The sequence below is a fragment of the Drosophila obscura genome, unplaced genomic scaffold (genome assembly GCF_018151105.1).
Source record: "Drosophila obscura isolate BZ-5 IFL unplaced genomic scaffold, ASM1815110v1 contig_97, whole genome shotgun sequence".
Taxonomy (NCBI): Eukaryota; Metazoa; Arthropoda; class Insecta; order Diptera; family Drosophilidae; genus Drosophila; species Drosophila obscura.
In genome coordinates, this window is record NW_024542891.1 from 713,811 (window position 1) to 730,942 (window position 17,132).

General features: G+C 44.3%; 2 protein-coding genes across 4 annotated transcripts; both read right to left on the reverse strand.

Annotated features, from left to right (window-relative positions):
* Positions 1-12,071: 12,071 nt before the first annotated feature.
* Positions 12,072-13,334, reverse strand: LOC111081168. Of its 3 annotated transcripts, none has more exons than XM_022377155.2 (3): positions 13,185-13,334; positions 13,073-13,127; positions 12,072-12,999 (listed from the first exon to the last, which is right to left on the reverse strand). In XM_022377155.2, exon 3 carries the CDS (start codon positions 12,980-12,982, stop codon positions 12,224-12,226), a length of 759 nt encoding a protein of 252 aa, XP_022232847.2. In that variant the 5' UTR covers positions 12,983-12,999; positions 13,073-13,127; positions 13,185-13,334; the 3' UTR covers positions 12,072-12,223. The 3 variants fall into 3 exon arrangements, with proteins under 3 accessions (XP_022232847.2, XP_022232846.2, XP_022232849.2); XM_022377154.2 differs by having other exon boundaries at positions 12,072-13,010; positions 13,185-13,333; XM_022377157.2 differs by lacking the exon at positions 13,073-13,127 and having other exon boundaries at positions 12,072-13,010; positions 13,185-13,333.
* Positions 13,335-16,211: 2,877 nt separating this feature from the next.
* On the reverse strand, positions 16,212-16,750 carry LOC111081171 (transcription initiation factor IIA subunit 2-like). Its single transcript, XM_022377159.2, has 2 exons — positions 16,645-16,750; positions 16,212-16,537 (listed from the first exon to the last, which is right to left on the reverse strand). The coding sequence occupies exons 1-2, from the start codon at positions 16,714-16,716 to the stop codon at positions 16,283-16,285; spliced, it is 327 nt and encodes a 108-aa protein (XP_022232851.2). The 5' UTR covers positions 16,717-16,750; the 3' UTR covers positions 16,212-16,282.
* Positions 16,751-17,132: the final 382 nt, after the last annotated feature.

The window sequence follows — 17,132 nt, forward strand, 5'->3', positions numbered from 1 at the left end:
ACCACACACACACACATATGTATATATGGAGAAAGAAAGAGAGATGGCTAGAGACAGAGGCAATGAGGTCCCTTTCTGGCTTCGATTTCGGGGCCACGAGTCCGAACACAACCAATCGTGCGACAGCTGCAGGCAGCTGATTGGACGCATTTCCCTTCTGGCCACACACCGAAAAGAAAAGAAAAAAAACTGAAAAGCAAAATACAAAAAAAAAAACCAAGAAATTGTAATGGAAAACCCAAAGACAGAACAAGAAAGAGCATAAAAAAAATGGTCAGTCGGAACGAAAATGGGGTCGGGTTGGAGCATGGAGAAATGTGAAAAATTACATAATATGCGCTGAAAAATGTGCGTACATTTTTTCTATTCAAAGCTGACCAAGCTCCACTGCCACTCCCCCACGCCACCATCCTCCTTTTACACTATATGTATGTATGTGCCCTATACCCACTCGTATATCTATATGTGTATGTATATGTATATTTTTCTTGTTGTATGCAAAACTTTTGCGTTTTACAATTCATTGCATATTCAATTTGGTCGTTTGGGTTTGAGTTTTTTTTTTTTTTTTTTTTGGGTTCTCGGTTCTTGGTTCTCCGGGGTTCTGGTGTCCGGAAAGGGGATGGCTGAGGGAACATCAACAGCATAAACGAGACGACGCCACAAGGGCAGGGCGTCCAAAGCAAATAGCAAAGGTCCAAAGCATATTAATAAGGATTTCATTAGTTTTATATGCTTCAGTCTACAATCTGTTTCTGTTCTTGGTGTTTTTTTTTATATATATATTTTTTAACAGAGACACAAACACCAACACATGCCCTCTAATGGGTCGATACTACTGCTTTCTTTTTTTTTTTCTGTATTCATTCTCCTATGGGGCAGCGGAGGAGGGTCGTCTCGGGCTCTTCCTAATAAATGGCTAAACGTTTGGACAAATGTCTGTTATTTTATATTATCGTTGTTGTTTGATATGAAAAGTTACCCGGGAGCGTTGGCGGGTCTGCTGGGAGCCCTCACCGAACTTCGCCGGCCATTCCAGAGGTCAGTTGGGTAATCTCCATACAGAGCAGTCAGCCTGGGCTGATGATGGTCATCCCACCAGCGCTTACTCCCCTTTCTCGCTATCTATGGGAACTCAAGAGTTATGAAGAGGCAATACCACTCAGGGGGAAGTGCTGTGAGCTCTAAGCGACTTTACAGCACATTTGTATGAATGGAGTCACATTTCTGTATGTGTTTGCCAACACTGTTGTTTGCTAACAGTGTTATTAAATTTCTTTTCTTTTGTCATATGCCAATTTTGATAATTTATTTGAAGAGTTTTTTTGACTATTTTATTTAGTATTATTTTTTTAATGATAATGGACGAGCATCCAATTTAGTTTTAAGCACTGTTACCTGGTCCTGCAATGGTCCGCCACTTACCATACTCCCACTGCTTCAGCCCCTTCTCGTGTACACACCCCAAGCCCACTCCCACTCCCACACCCGCTCACTATTTCCATTCCCATTCGCCCATTCCCCTTCCCATTTCCATTCGCTTACGAATACGAAGTCGAGGCTCGTTTGTGTGCGAAGGCTTTTTGTCTCTATTAAATTAATCGACGCCCATTTTTCCAACTTAAAAAACGCAGAAATAAAAAGTATAAACGATAAAACATTTGCTGGCCACTGACACCCGCACAACACCCCTCCCCCACCCCATTCCCACTCCATGCCACTCTCCTTTTCCACTTTTCATTTCTCCCGTCCCGTACCGTGCGCTGTGCTGCTGTGTTGCTGTTTCTGTTTCACTTTTCACTTTTAAGTAGCACTATTTTTTAAGGATTCTGTTTTGGGCGAAGGCTGCCTTCGTACGTCCGTCAGTCAGTCAGTGGGTCCACATCCCGTCCCAAGCCATCCCATCCCGCTGGCATCTAAAACAATTCTCTGTTTTTTGTGCATTTTTTCATGCTTATCAAATACAAAACAAACGCACACGAGGAGGGTTGCCTGGTGGGTTGGGAAATGGATATTATTTCCTTTACATTTTCTTCTGCTTTTTTTTTTCTCTCACAACCCCCACCCTGTTTCCATTTTACGGGTTGCGGTTGTCGCCCGGTGCCCCGGTGCCCTGATCCCTGTGACATTTATGTTTCATTTGGCATTTTTGATGCGTTTTCCTTTTAATTTTTTTTTTTTATTTTCCCCCTCTTTGTTAATTCTGTGAAACGACAGCGGCAGCGCATTTAGTGTGACATCTCAATCAATCAGCGGCCTTCGGCTTGGGCAATTTGATTAAATGCCAGATTTATGGTTCGTACGAGTATTTGGGGGGGGGGTACGCGTTACGGGTAGGTAGGGTAGCAGGATGTTGGCGTTTTTTTGTAGGCATATTTTGTATAGTTTTGTAGGACCTAACAGAAAAGTACTTGGATCCAAGTATTCGGCATACATTTTTCCGGTGAAAATTTCCATATAAATGTTTGAAAATATTCCACTTGTTTTCTAGTCAGCTCCAATCGGATACGAATTTTCTTAAGGGTCTCCCTCTGTGTCTCCGCAAATATAACAAAAGAAACGCATAGGCAAAGATACTCAAATATTTGTGGCACCGTAAAATGTTTCCTTCAAATCAGTGAGAGATCGTGGGAGAGGCGGAGGCGATGGCGGCACCCGACATGAATAAACACATCAACACAAAAGGCTAAAGTTTTACAGGCTGCTGGCAGTGCCTGCCTCATGCCCCCAACTCCAACCCCTTTATAAACGTCTTCCCCAATCTCGTGCGTGTATTCATATGAGAGCATGTACATATGATAGCTTGGGCCTTTGTTGTGTGTGCCACTGACGTCTTCAGCAACGGAAGTCAAAAAGAACGAAAAAAGTACTTTTAATTGCCTCTGATAAGAATTACACATAACTTGCTCTCCCCTGCCACACTGGCACCCTGCCTCCTCCTGCTACTCGGTAGGCGGCAATTTTACAATTCAGCGCACATTTTGATGAGCTACATAATTTTGTGCTGCTCATTGATGTTCTCACTCATATCACATTGAATGGCATAATGTCGGGATGCCCTAGAGCCTAGCTGATCCAAAAGAGTGAGATGATCCAAAGACAAAAGCATAAGAAATAAGTTAGCAAAGAGAGAAGGAATGTGATATAAAATATAGAGGGGAAAAGAAAATAACAAACGGATTCTCACAGATCGGGGAGCAAATGGATGATTAATGATAGATTATAGATAACTAAATAAATAATTACTAAGAGAATTATTTCCCTAAAAATCAAGCGAAGAGAGACAATCAAATAAATGTAAATAAGTATGCATCACCTTTTGCTCCCTCGCTAAAGTTTAGGGTATTCGCATGCCCGGAGAGTCCCAAAGAATTGCTTCCTTTACGCCGTCACATTTCACGCACTTGATGCCTTTTTCGCTGGCGTTCTTTCCATTCATTTCACATATATGTCACACAATTATCACAGCTGTATCTATGCATCAGTGCCCCTGCCCCTGCCCCTGCCCCTGCCCCTGCCTACACGGACGCGGTAAGTCGGAGAGGCGGAGCGAGCGTTTTGTTTGCACGAATTACATGCATTTTACGCAACATAAACGAGATTAGTGCTCCGCTCACATTTTAGCCGAACTTCTGCCGGCTCTGAGACACCCCCCCTAACACTAGACTATGCCCCCAACAGCCCCCCCAGCCCCACACCTAGACAGGCGAATCTTGGCTAAGATACGAGTCAACTCTTTGGACCTGTAGAGAAAGGAATACAACACAAAATGATTAAGAAATTGGTGAGCTCAGAGGCGAAGCTAGAGATACCCTTGAAGGTGCAACGAACCATAGAAACAGACATCAAAAATACGTATCTATCCATTTATATTATTATCTGTATTAAGCAGCGGCAAATTCATACAAGGGTGCCCTTTCCTGGCGTACAAAACATATCCATATGGTACCCTTATATCATTTATTGTGTTGCAAATGTCTGCTCAAAATCACAATACCCTGTTTAAGGGAACAGCCGTAAAAAAACGAGCTGGGAGGTGGGATAGCGCCAATTGCTTTTGTTTTTTACTTGCCTTGAACTTTTCCCACCACCCTCAAACATGCTCGTACAATCCCTTTCCCCCTCCCAGCCGTGTCATGTGTAACTGTTGTAGGAGGCAGAGCAGAGGCAGGGGCAGGGGACAGGGGGCAGGGCAAGGTTGTGGGCCAGCCTGTGTGTGTGTGTGTGTGTGCAAGAGTTTGCATTGTTAACAAGCGCTGAAATTTTTCTCATCTTTCTGTTAAACACAAGAATTTCTATAGACAATGTCGACGTTTCTTTTTTTTCCTCAATTGTCCTATACACACACACATATCGGCGTACATACATACATTCTTATATCTATATTTTTATGACTTTTGTTGATCTTCTGGAGCGAGTGAGTGCCGTATCCCATGTGTGTGTGTGTGTGTGAGAGAGTTGGGCGAATGTTTCGCTTGTTTATGTTCTGCAATCTCTATCAGAAGTTCTATAAACGGATGCATCTTATTGTTTCGACTGTGAAAAGTTGTCGGCAGAACTCTGTGAGTCGGGGGGGTAGGGGGTTGGCCATAAAATGTATTTCTGCTTTGTGCGCGTAAGTGCAATCGGTATACATTTTTATGAATGCTACTTTAGCCCAGGCAATGCTGAGGGGAATAAGTTTCCAAGCTATGAAAACGTTGAAATAATGCGAGGATATTTTTTAGATATTTTTAATTGATTGAAGAAGTCCTCATAAGCTGATCAATGAGCTCCACCATTAAACAGCAATCAACTTTTCAAGCTGAAACTTAATTTCTCCCTCCTTTGACCACAAGAAAGCAAAGCAAAGCAATTTGCAAAATTTTCTGCTGCTAAAATCTGCAAAAATCTGATGGCTTTCACATGCGTAAGGCCAGGCTGCAGCATCGGTATGGAGGGGTATGGACGACAGCTGGAGCTCAGCATGGAGCCAAGGGCAAAGTGGAAAAATCTCGAATCAAAATGACATTAAAGCGTCGGACCGCTTGACTATAACGATAGAGTGGAAGTAAATATTGTCATTACTCAAGCTTAAAATTAAAATTACCCACCTGAATGGTAGTACCACAGCGGGGCTGATGGGTGTGGGGGGATAATGGGGCGCCACCGGAGAGGAGTTTGCGAAATGATAAACTGCATAAACGGCTGAGACCGGAGAGCTGCGAGCTGCGAGCTGCGAGCTGAGGACTGAAGGCAACGCAGCAACAGACTAACGAAAATTTCAAATGCAAAACTTTATTTTTTCCTCCTTCTACTTTTTGATTTTTTTGCACAAGTGTTTCCACCCAAACCCAAACCCTAACCCCACCCTCAGCCATATTCCAGCACCACCCCCCCCCCCCCGCCTGCCACACACTCTGACCCCCAGTCAAAGTGCCACAACAGCAAAGAGCAAAGTAATTTTCATAACGACAACAGCAAAGTCGCCGAACTTGGCAAAAGGTGCGCCATGCCACCCAGAAAGCCTGATGAGCTGCAACCCATAGCCATAGCCATAGCTATGGCCCCTCCACCACCTGCACCACGCCACTGAAAGCCTTCCCCCATTGCTTGGAATATGCCACGTTAAGCACATCTGTTTTTTATTGCTTTTAATTTGCCATTAATAAACCATTCCAAGGCGACCGTCGGTCGCACAAAAATGCTAATTTATATACGAGTATAGATAGATGTACTCTCGCTTATATAGTAATAAGTAATACAAATTGTGTATATATATATTTAAATACATATGTATTTACACATATGTACATACCTATATCTATGGGTATATTTGAGCAATCCAATTTGAATTTTTCCCTCTTCCAGGCATTAACTCTGCCAATTTATGGGAAATGTGGCGCGGGGCATGCGAAGCACAGGCTAATGCCTCCATAAGTCAATGAGTTTTTGGCATTTTTATGGCTTATGAACAGACACCCAGGAGGACAGGAGGCAGGTGGTGGCAGCTGTGGAAACATAACTCCCTCTCAACTTGATAAAAGTTTCACAGACCAAAACTTCGCAATGGAAAAACTCGGCAGGCATCATAATACCCTTCTCCAAGGGAAAAGCCGGAGCTCCAGCTGGAGCACTTGGTAGGCCCTGTTTTCTCAAACTCAGCTCTTTCAATAGGCAGTCACCACAGAATTGTTATCAAAATATATTTTGTTCCTGAGACGAATAGACATACTCGGAGATTTATCGAAAGTACAAACATGTAAGTAATAATTGGCGAACTTTTGTTAGAAACCCACCAATTCGCTTTTATTTTTCTTCGCTTGATAAGTAAAATGAATCCCTTTAAATGCGGTGCTGGCCCTGCATTGGGCTCCGCGCCGAAAGTAGAAAACATCGGAGGAAAAGGAATATCGGTATATCAGCAGAACCTCGACCAACAATCGACAGCCAACAAAATTCTTAGCCACTTTAAAAACTTGGAGGAGTCTAAGCGCCGCACTGAGATCACCATAAAGAGCTATTTGAAGTTTAAGATACTCTATGACGAGGCCATGAAGCTGTACGCGGCCAAGTTAGCACTAGGCAACCAGGAGAAGACCGAGAAGACTGATGAGGAGTTGTGCATTATTATCCAGAAGCTGGCCGCCCTGATCGTCAAGATCAACGAACTTAAACTAGTGTACTCGGCGGTGGTGGAGGCGGAGGAGAAGACACCGCCATATCCGCCACCCAACCCATCCATCTAAGAGCAGCTGAGTTTTTTCTTATATATATTATGTTATACATTTTACGGCCAACAAAGAGCTTGTGTCTTTCCCAAATGGGATCCTTAGAGGTTGATCTTGATGGGTGGATCAAAGCAAGGGCTAATAGTTTGCTCAAAGGGAGCTATATGATATGGCAATCCCAATAAATCAACCGTAAATTAAACGGAAATCAGAAATTAAAAGTGGCGCCTCCACAAGACTAGACGGCCACTTTTAACAGCATATGTTATGTTTACATTGTGGGACCAGCCTCCTCTTCCAGCGGCCTGTTATTCACAACAGTGTGCTGTTAATGCGCACCTCAGCTGTTAACTGTGGCAGTCGCTTTCTGATTTTTCTGTTCGCCTGGTGAGGAAAACATCGAAAAATATCGTTTCGGCATCGTTTTGGCATCGTTTTGTAGTTTAGAGTATTTTTTCGATGCCCATGGTCGATGCTTCTAACGGAAACAATACTTTGCATACAGAGCATAAAAATGAATAAAAAAGTGATTAATACCATTTATTTTAGGCTTAATTAAATTAAACTAAAATTATTTCTCTAACGGCAGAGTTTGGCCACAAATTTACTGAAAGTTGGAGTAGAGTTAAAATTGTTTGTGGCATGTTCTCATAATTTATTGTGTTCGAAAATCATTTGAAAATATTACAAATCAATATTGCCGAAAAACCGCCCAAATAATAGGTCCGGTGCTCCGCGTTCTACCTTAGGTTTATTTTTCTAATTTATTTCTGGAGTCACCTAGAAGGCCATCAGGTGAGTATCGTTGACAGAGCAAATTTTGAGAACGGATCCACGCCCGCTGGCACTCGAGTATACTAGAAGTTTCTCTTTGCAAGCTGGGAGGCTGGGTGGAGGAGGCGTCCAATCTTCGTGTTAAAGCAGATCCCAAGCCTCACCTTCAGCATAATCGGGCTCCGAACTCAGAAGAAAAGAGGAGTATCTGGATCTGGTGGCGGCCCTCGATAATGTTGTCCTCTTTGGGTTTTTTTTTTGACACAAGCAGGCCAAATTCTTGCTTGATTCGGTCTGTGGGTGAAGGGCAAGAAGGGCGTCGATAAGGTGCGACGGTATGTGAATATGATCTTGTTCCTGGCAATGCCTGATGTCCTCCTGATAAGTCTAAATAGCATAAATCAATAAAAGAGCAGATATCAAGAACGGAGAAATCTTTATAATAAATTAAAAAAAAAAAAACTTTAAAAGATGTCTGGTATAAAACTACCAACCTTCCCATTAAATGCATTCCTCAGACAACTCGATGGGAATGCCAACGATTTCAACTGCACAGCAGAATAAGCAACCAAATGGACGAAAGTTTCCCAAAATCCTTTCAGGTCCAACCCCAAAAACTAGCCACCTGCCGGGTTTCCAGCCTGAACCATCCCCTGAATCATCGAGACAAAGCAATGCCTTCGAGGCTGTCTGTCCGAAGGCGCGGTAGTAACATCAAAGATGCTGTCGAGCAGCCTAAGCAACAGGACCTTAGACGACGGACAATGCTCTATAGGCATCGCCTTGTTCGCTGGCCAAGTCCCTTTACCTTGGCCGAAGCATTGCGAAATTAGCCAAGAGTAATCCTTTAAGTCTAGTGCCCAAAAATTGCACACAATTGTCGCAGTGGCAGTGGCTGTCCACCGAACCTTCTCCAACATTGTCAGCCAACGTTGATGACATTGTGTAAAATTTTGTAGCTGTCGTCGACATTGCCGTTCCCGTTGTCGTTGTTCGTCCCGGTCGCGGCATCCTCCAGCCAGCCGACTGGCTATAAAACTTTTATAGTAAAAAGTAAATGCCACAAATGAGCAATCGAAAATTTCGCATTATAATGCAAACTGTGTGCATTTTTGGGGGTTATTGTAGTCGACTCTCGAGCGCAAAAGACAAACGCATACCAAGGCACTGTCGCTGCACAGTCGTCATGGTCGTCTCGCTACAGATCCAGTTGCAGCCTCAGCCTCAGCAGTACAGCTACAGCTCTCTCCTCTTTTGCCTCTATTAATAATAATAGAATTTTTGGAAAATTTCCCTCAGCCAGAGTGGGAGAGAGAGAGAGAGGAAGAGGAGTGATGGAAAAAGGAAAAGGAAGCTGCCTTTCGGCTCGCGATTTTTGCATTTGACAACGAAAACGAAGTGAACGAGTTGGGTCACCATACCATTCCCTTCCATTCCATTCCATTCTTCACGTAACCAAACCCCAACGTTCCCTTTGGACTGCATTGCATAATTCAAAGCTGTCTGCTCCTCCCATTTCCCTCTTCCCACTGCTCTCGACTCGACTCGACTCGACTCTGTCCTGCCTGACAATAATGCTAATAATGATAATGATTATAATGCATGAACAAAATATTCCTGGAGATGCCTTTGTCTATTGAACCAGCCTTGGAGCTCCATGGGGAGCTCTACTCGACTCTACTCTACTGAAACGACTCGACGCTGTCTGTTGTTTGGCATCTAATGAACTTCTTTATGGCTGCATCATTCGCATAGCTAATTCAAAGAGCATTCTATGCCTCCTGCTCTAGGGAGTACATTTCATAGACTGAAAATTAAAGCCAATTCTTTGGAAAATTTTCCCAAAATTATATAAATATTTTAAATTTATTTGCAGCTTTTGTGTCTGAAAGAAGTGAAACTAATTTAATTACTTGTCGAGTGCAGTCATCGAAAAGTAAGCTATTGGAGTCCATTAAGTTTTCAAACAATTCATGGAAATTGATTTTTTATCGAAGATTTTCTACGCTGAAGATAGTCCAGAAAGTCTCTAATTGAATATTTATCATTTGATAATCTCTATGTATATCCCTCGACTCTTTTTCTACCCAAAGAAGGTGTTCTATAAGCGACTTTATATTCCCTGGGATAATCTGCACCTGGCAGGTGATCCAATCAACCCCCTAATGCCTTCACCCACGAAGCAGCAGAAACAGCGATGGGGAAGAGCCACAACATCGTCAGCATCATCTTTGGCATCATCGTCATCAGGCACGTCCGCGCCAGTACGTCCGCCCATTCGGTTATATTAAAACCATTTTTCGCTTATTACCAAAAAATTTAAATATTTTGAAAATAATAAACTGCGGGTGAGTTACTAAGTGGCAGGCAGCGACGCCCACAAAAAAGCAAACAACGCTCCACAGAACAGAACAGAACAGAGACCAGCAGGGGCAGGAGGATTGGGTTGATGCTGATGCTGATGCTAATGCTAATGCTGAGGTGGTTTGGTATCGTCATCAGCATTTGGTATCATCAAAACGATGCCAAGCATGAGCTGAGCTGGCCCACCTTTAACCCCCCCCCACCCCCAACCCCCAACCACGGCCATTACTAATCCTCCCACCCAACAGAAGAGAACAGAACAGAACAGAGCCGAACCGAACACAAAATCCAAGTAACTCCGGAGCACCTCAACGTCAAGCCAGACCTCGGCCACTTCGGCCCGCTGTGCGCTATCAGCGCGCCTCGTGTTGATTGTCGCGCATTGCCATCAATGTTCTTCCCCCCCCCCCACCCCCCACTCCCACCTCCGCCCACTTACCATCCGCCACCCATCCGCCACCCATCAGCCACCCCTTTCGCAGCCCCTCTCTTAATGAGCATCATACGTTCGTGATGATGACGCTGACGATGATGTCGATGTGGATGACCAGTGGCTCAGATGAAGAGGGGTTACGTTACATAACAGATGCTGATTCTTCCTTAAAAAAAGTATAGTTTAAAGCAATTAAATTATTAAGTTAAAACAAAATTAATCATAGTAGATTTTTGCAACATTTCAGGCAGCACTTCTTGATCGTTTTGGGTTTCAGCCTGGGACTGGCATCAATTCAGTGCATCGTTTGGGGACAACTGAAGTGCAGGAAATAAGGAAATATTTATATATACAACGATACACTGATAGAACTTTCGTCATTTTACACGCAATTTGAACTACAGGACTTCCTGAAGAGTTTCTCTTTTGCAGGCAACGCCCCTAGATGGAATGATACTGTAGAATGCCCATGCCCATGGCCCATGGCCCATGCCCATGCCATGTTGGCGTTGGCCCTGGCCTCATAGTGTCATATTTTTATGATTTTTATGTTAATTTATAAGCAGCGACAACATCGCGGTTGCCAGAGACCACCTTACCCATTCACTCCACCCTGCCGCATCCCCAACCCCTAGCCCATCCTCAACCATCATCCACCAGCCAGCCAGCCAGCCCGCCTCCTTCTTCTTTTTTGCCAAATGCTTTTTAATCCTTTTAATGAAAATTAGTTCCTCTCAATAACATTTAATATATTTTCCTTTGCTTTTGGGGTTTTGGCCCCTTCCTCTGGCTCTGTCTATATATCTCTTGGTGTCCCTGCCACTCGGAGTTCTGTTGTTTTCACAGGCATTATCATAATTTCTGTTTGCAACCCTAAATCAACACTTGCCAGCTTCTGCTCCGACTCCTGCTCCTGCTCTGACTCGATAAAGGGTTACTGGTCCTGTCCATTTGGTGGTTGAGTGGAGGGGGAGGCCGAAGACCCGTGGCTGCTGAGACACTCAGACAGTGGGAGACAGAGGGCTTGGCATATATCACAAGGTGCTTTCCCCCTGCACCATCACCCTGCACCCTGCTATTTTCACTTCCACTTCTTGTCTTTGTCTTTGACCTTTTGCGTTTGATTTTCTATGCAGCGTTAAATGGCATCCGCGTGCTCGTTGTGTCTCCTTCTTCGGGGCAAATTGAAAACCCAAAAGCAGTAAAAATTAATGGCCGTAGCGAAGGTGTTGCCATCCATATACCCTGTCCTGCCCTCCTCCTCCTCTAACGCGCACACAAATTTTCTTCTTGCTTTCTTATTGATAATACGAGTACTCGCAACCGTATATACAGCTCAGAGATACTCAGGGAAAGGAAAGGAATGTCATATGTGTGGAATGGTTGTGGTGGGAAGCCACAGAGAGTAACAGAGTCAGCAGAGTCAGCAGAGCCACAGAGCGAACAAAACTAACAGAGTGCTAACAGTGAGAGAGCGACAAGAAGCGGAACACGATTCTAGCAAAGAGAAGAGAGAACCGAGCCTCAACGATCGGCATTCGATGCCGCGATTACTCTCTGAAACCTCGCGAATTTGAAGCCTTTGTCCGGCCTAAGCCGTTGTCCGGGAGTTCAGAGTCCTGGCATCAATACCAAGGGCCACAATTGTTGGAAGTTCAATAGGGACTTGAACTCTATGTATTTAGGTACATACATAAGTGTGTGTGCATGTACATATATTCGATACTGTTTATTCCAAATACAACGCGAGTCCGCCAGTATGTTAATTGTCTTAATTTGACATATATGTATTTATATTTATTATATTTATTTATATTTATAATGTGCTAGTGTTGCCCAATTCTTTGGGCATTATTAATTTAATTATTTCTAGTTTTTTTTTTTGATATTTGTACAATCAAATTATATGCGGCGCTCTACTCTTGCTGGCATCTGAGATCGATTAAAACCTCTTCTTTTGGTTATTGGGAGAGAGTTCAGTGGCGGAACGCATGAACGTGCGACGATTGGTGGTGTTTGCACGGGGAAATTTGTTCTCAAAAGGCTTGGGAAGCGACTCCAAGGCATCGGCGGTCTGGCGTACAACTTGGGCTGTGGCGGACATTGGGGCCGGGCTGGGTATAAAGCGCAGCTTCTGCACGGCCTTTGCCAAGTCGCGATTCGCCATATCCTTTGACTTCTCGTCCGGGCTGCGCATAAAGCTCCGCTTCAAGCTATCCGGCTCTGTGTTGGCAAAGTCCGGCTTGTAGGTCGAAGAGCTGCGGGGCTTCAGCCAGTTGGTGTCCGGGCGGGCGGGGTCGCGCCACATGTTGCTCTCACGTATCGAGTTGCGGTAGCGGGCGTACTCTCGATAATCCGGGGTCTGCATCCGGGCCACAGGCTCTGTCTCACTGGCTGTTGAAGTCGCCAGCTTGGTGTGTGGCATTACGCGGGCAGTGTCGCTACTCTTGGGGGGCTTGTTGGCCTTGGCCTTGGCGTTGGCGTTGCCATCACCCATGTGTCTGCTCCGGAATAGCATTGAGCCGCTTCCAGTCATGCGAACATTCCAGTTGGTCTCCTTATTAATATGCTTGAAGCTTTGGATGGCGCTGTGGCTTATGCTGCGTCGAAGGGGGCTGAGCTCGGGGGCGACAGAGACACCCTGCCCATAGAAGCTGACGGAGCCCATGGCCGGACGGAACATTGCGCTGACACGTCTCATGATTGAAGAGTAGAGTGCTGCAAAGATGCTATTGCCATGCAATTTCAATTAAAAATTTCACTTGCACTCACTTTTTATTTACTAAACGACCGGAAATTATAAACCAAAGCAGTTCTGCAACAAAATTTGGAAAAATATTCAAAATCTAAAGATTTGATTTTTTTTTAGAAAGAAAATGATTCAGTATAAAGTTGCAGCATACCTGTGTGTGACAGACAGTCAAATGTATTATCACTGTGGATACTTGTAATTTTTTAATAGAGAAAGAATGGCTTGCAGAATGAATTTTGAATTTATTTTGTTTACTGCTGATGTTTAGTATTCGAATGCTCGAAAGAAACTGAATAAAGTCTGTGGATTTTGGCAACTATAGATTTTTGACAGTCAAATGCCAAGGGCCTACTGCTGTACAATAAAATAATGCCTACACAATAACAGAAAGTGGCAGACAGTCCGTGAAAGGTTTAAAGAAGGAATTCGACTTAGAGGGATAAAATATATTAAATATTTACCACAACAACTGGAAAGAGCCTAGTGGCAGAGTCTTCAGGGCAAGTCCAAGACTCCGTTGAGGAGTTTGAAGGGCCAGAAGTGAATGGAAAGAAAAAATTCGCCTACATTTTCATTAATTTTGAATTAGTTCTCTTGTACCTTTAGTGGTTAAAGTTATATGTAAGTTCAAAGCCAATTTATAGCTACATTCGTTCATTAATTTCTCTCATAGTTTGGCTATTGAAGCGTAAACACAGCTCAATGCCTCAGCACTCCCCATAAGGGTACCTACCTACCTTGATTGCTATGCCCCACCGATCATTCTTGTACTCTTGGAATTCTTGGAATACTTGAAACATGGTCTCAAAGCTGGCATAAATGCTTAGGCATGCCACATACACTTACAGACATATGTATGTATGAGTATATACCATATGCAGCAGTAATTACAGTATAGGCAGCGGCCTCTTGCTGCAATTGCACATCCGCCGTGAGCTGAGCCCTGTGGACCGAAACGCAGGGCTGGTCCATTAACTGCCTGAGGCGGTACTCTGGAGCCACCGACGACTTAAACGCTGACACTTGAACTCTTTTTGATTTCGCCCAAGCAGGGGGGTGTAGGCCAGTGCGTGGGTGAACTCTGCACAATGCCACAATTATGTTAAATATCGACAAGTGGCCATCCAGAGCCAGCTTTTGTTGTGCGGCACCGGCGAAAACCCGAGGCAGAAATATTAAACACTCGAAGAGGAGGCCAGTGGAGACCGACAATCGAAATGCATTCCCTCCGAAACAAAAGCAGAAATAAGTTATGAAAAGGGTGGGGAGAAGGATGGTAGCACACTGAAAATCGGAATCGGGTTCAAGTCCTCACGGTTTGCTTGGGTGGCCGGCCTCGTAATTATTTAGAGCTTCCTCGCGCCTTTTGGTTGCTTCAACCATTAAAGTCAATCCACGCCTGCTGCTTGACTTTGATGTCCTCCTTATACACCGCCACATCCTCAGCCCCAATGGTGGTTTCAAGAACTAAAAATTAAAAACGCACAACAGCTTCTTCCTTTCATGCGTCAAGATGGAAAATAATTGTCTCATGGATGTCGGTGGTTTGAAAATTCTGCGATATATCGCTGAAAAGACTTGGCTAAATTTGCTGCATAGAGAAGGAATAGCATGATAGATAAATTGTTGCTCGTAGCCTTCTCTAGACACGTCTACTGGCTTTCAGTCGAATAACTGGTCCGATTATTGCAATTCAATATATCAATCGATATTTTTCTTGGCGCAGCCAACTTCACTTTGGAGCGAGTGACAGGAAAATTGAGCTTACAACAAAAAGAAATTGCGGAAGAAAAATATGGTGCTAAAGTGCTGCTAAAGTCAGTCTATTGAATATTAAATATGCAGATTACAAATATAAACAAACTCGCACCGGTCCACACACCGGGGAAGCAGCAAAAAGGAACAGCCAGGCTACACAACCTCTTCGTCCGCCGTCGCGGACCTACCGTCGCACAGCCTGATTCCGACCGCGCGCACTGAATAGTTCCGTGCCCACTTCCTTGCGTGCCTCCTTCGTCCCATACAGCCCAATCTGAGGCTCCTTTGACTCGGACAAGCCTCCGTAGAGCACTACGCGAGCAGGTTCGAGTTAAAGGGGCATCAGATTCGGCTGTATGAGCTGAATCCTTGGCTACCTATACTCGGGCAGACTGCCCATATCCACACTGAACATGGACGGGATTGGCTCTTATGTATGGCTGCTGGAAGTCGAGTCGGCCCTAGCCCTACATCTGCAGCAGAATCTGGCCGTCAGGGAATCAATTGAGCAAGCCCTGCAACTGGACACCTTCAAAACCCACGTGTGAAAATCTTTGAAGCTGTACTCCACAATCTGAACGCGGACATCAAGCCACGTAGGAGGCTGCCCGTATGCAATCCCCCAGTAATGGGATATCTATCGAGCTCAGTTGGTGGTGTTCGACTAACAGAATAGGAGTTCTTTCTGTCTGCTACACTCATGCACCCACTGGTATCGTATGGGAATTAGCACGGATGCAGAGAGTGGACGTAATTTGATAGAGTATATGCAGCTCAAAGCCAAGCTGTGGGGTAAAGGCCATCGTTGAGTCAGCATCGGTTCCCTTAGTTGTAATATCGAATTGTAATCAAATTCAATTGAATGTAAAAGTGTAGAAGTCCTTGCCAGGCAGCAATCATTTTTGTACCCATGGATGCATTGAATAAAATCTAAAACAACAAATGTACTCGTCATAAAGTCTTCGACTGGAAACTCGTGAATGCAACAATCAGTTGTCCAGCCAAGGCAATACTGATACTTGTGTGTGATACTGTTACACTGCTGCCCCGAGGAGGGTCACCCATAGCCAATGCTCGAGCCATCAATCCACGACTGCTGGATTCGGTAGCCATGCACCTCACCCCACACTTGGCTCCAGGAGTGGAGAGTGCAGTTGGGGTGGGTCTGACCGAACCCTTGGCTATAGCCACACACACACACAATACGTATGTGTATGTATGTATTGTGACACTAACTCAATGGTTGAATTTTCTTTCTTTTTTACGTTTCCTGGCACTCAGTTTTTGCAGGCAACTCGCTGACCCACACAGAATCTGCTCAAGCTTCTACTCGCTACTCGACACAAAGGAACCCACCGTCGCCATGCACTGGAAAAGCAGCTTATGATTTCCTATCCATCAATCACTGAATTCAAATGTCTATTTTGCTATTTTGTTTAATGTTTTGTTGTTTGAACAATGATTTGGCTTATCGTTTTCGTCGTTAAACAATCATTTCTTGTTGTCTTCCTTTGGGGCTTCGGTTGCCACAATTTTCACCTTGTCGACCTTGACGATTTCGTGCAGCTCGCGGATTTCGACATCTTCCAGCTTGAGGGACCACACATTGTCGCACAGGTTGTAGGTCCTCAGCTTTTTCGCCTTGATGGATAAGTTTGCCTTCGCCTTCTGTTTGAGGGCCTCGATAATGCTTTTATCGTACTGGATGAGCACCTTGTGGGCCAGGGCTGGCGTGATCAGATCGTTCTGCAGTGGGGCAGTTGAAGGGCCAAGAGTTAATGGTATATTTTCGCATTTGTGAAGCGACTCGCTGAAATGCCGCTTCTTTGCCGCCGCACTGGGAAAGGACTCACCTGGATTAGCTCGTCGAGAGTATCCTGCAACGTGTCGCCCAGGGTGCACGAGCGGTAAAGCTGCTTGGACATTATTATTATTATGGCGTTGATTTCTTCGAACAATTAGATTTCTTTTCCAATTGCAATTGTCACGCTGGACTTCGAGACGGTGTTGAAAAATGTCTTTCGAGATGGTGCTGTAAAATGTTTCAAGGCTATCGATATTAAGATGTTATCGATGTGTGGGAAATCGGGGACAGCGTAGCTGCTATGAAACCGGCTTTCGGGTGTAGAAAATGTTTAAGAAATTAACTAATAGCCTGTTTACACTACGGTTGAGTTGTTGATTTATTTCGTTTAGGGCAAAACTCAGTTTTTTACATAGGTTTAGCATGGGAGCCTAGTGGTGGCTCCTATGGGTGCGTTTCAGTTGCGTTTGTTCGATTTTCCGATTATCGTGTGAGCTATCACAACTAGAAACAACAACAAAAATATATTGTTTACAT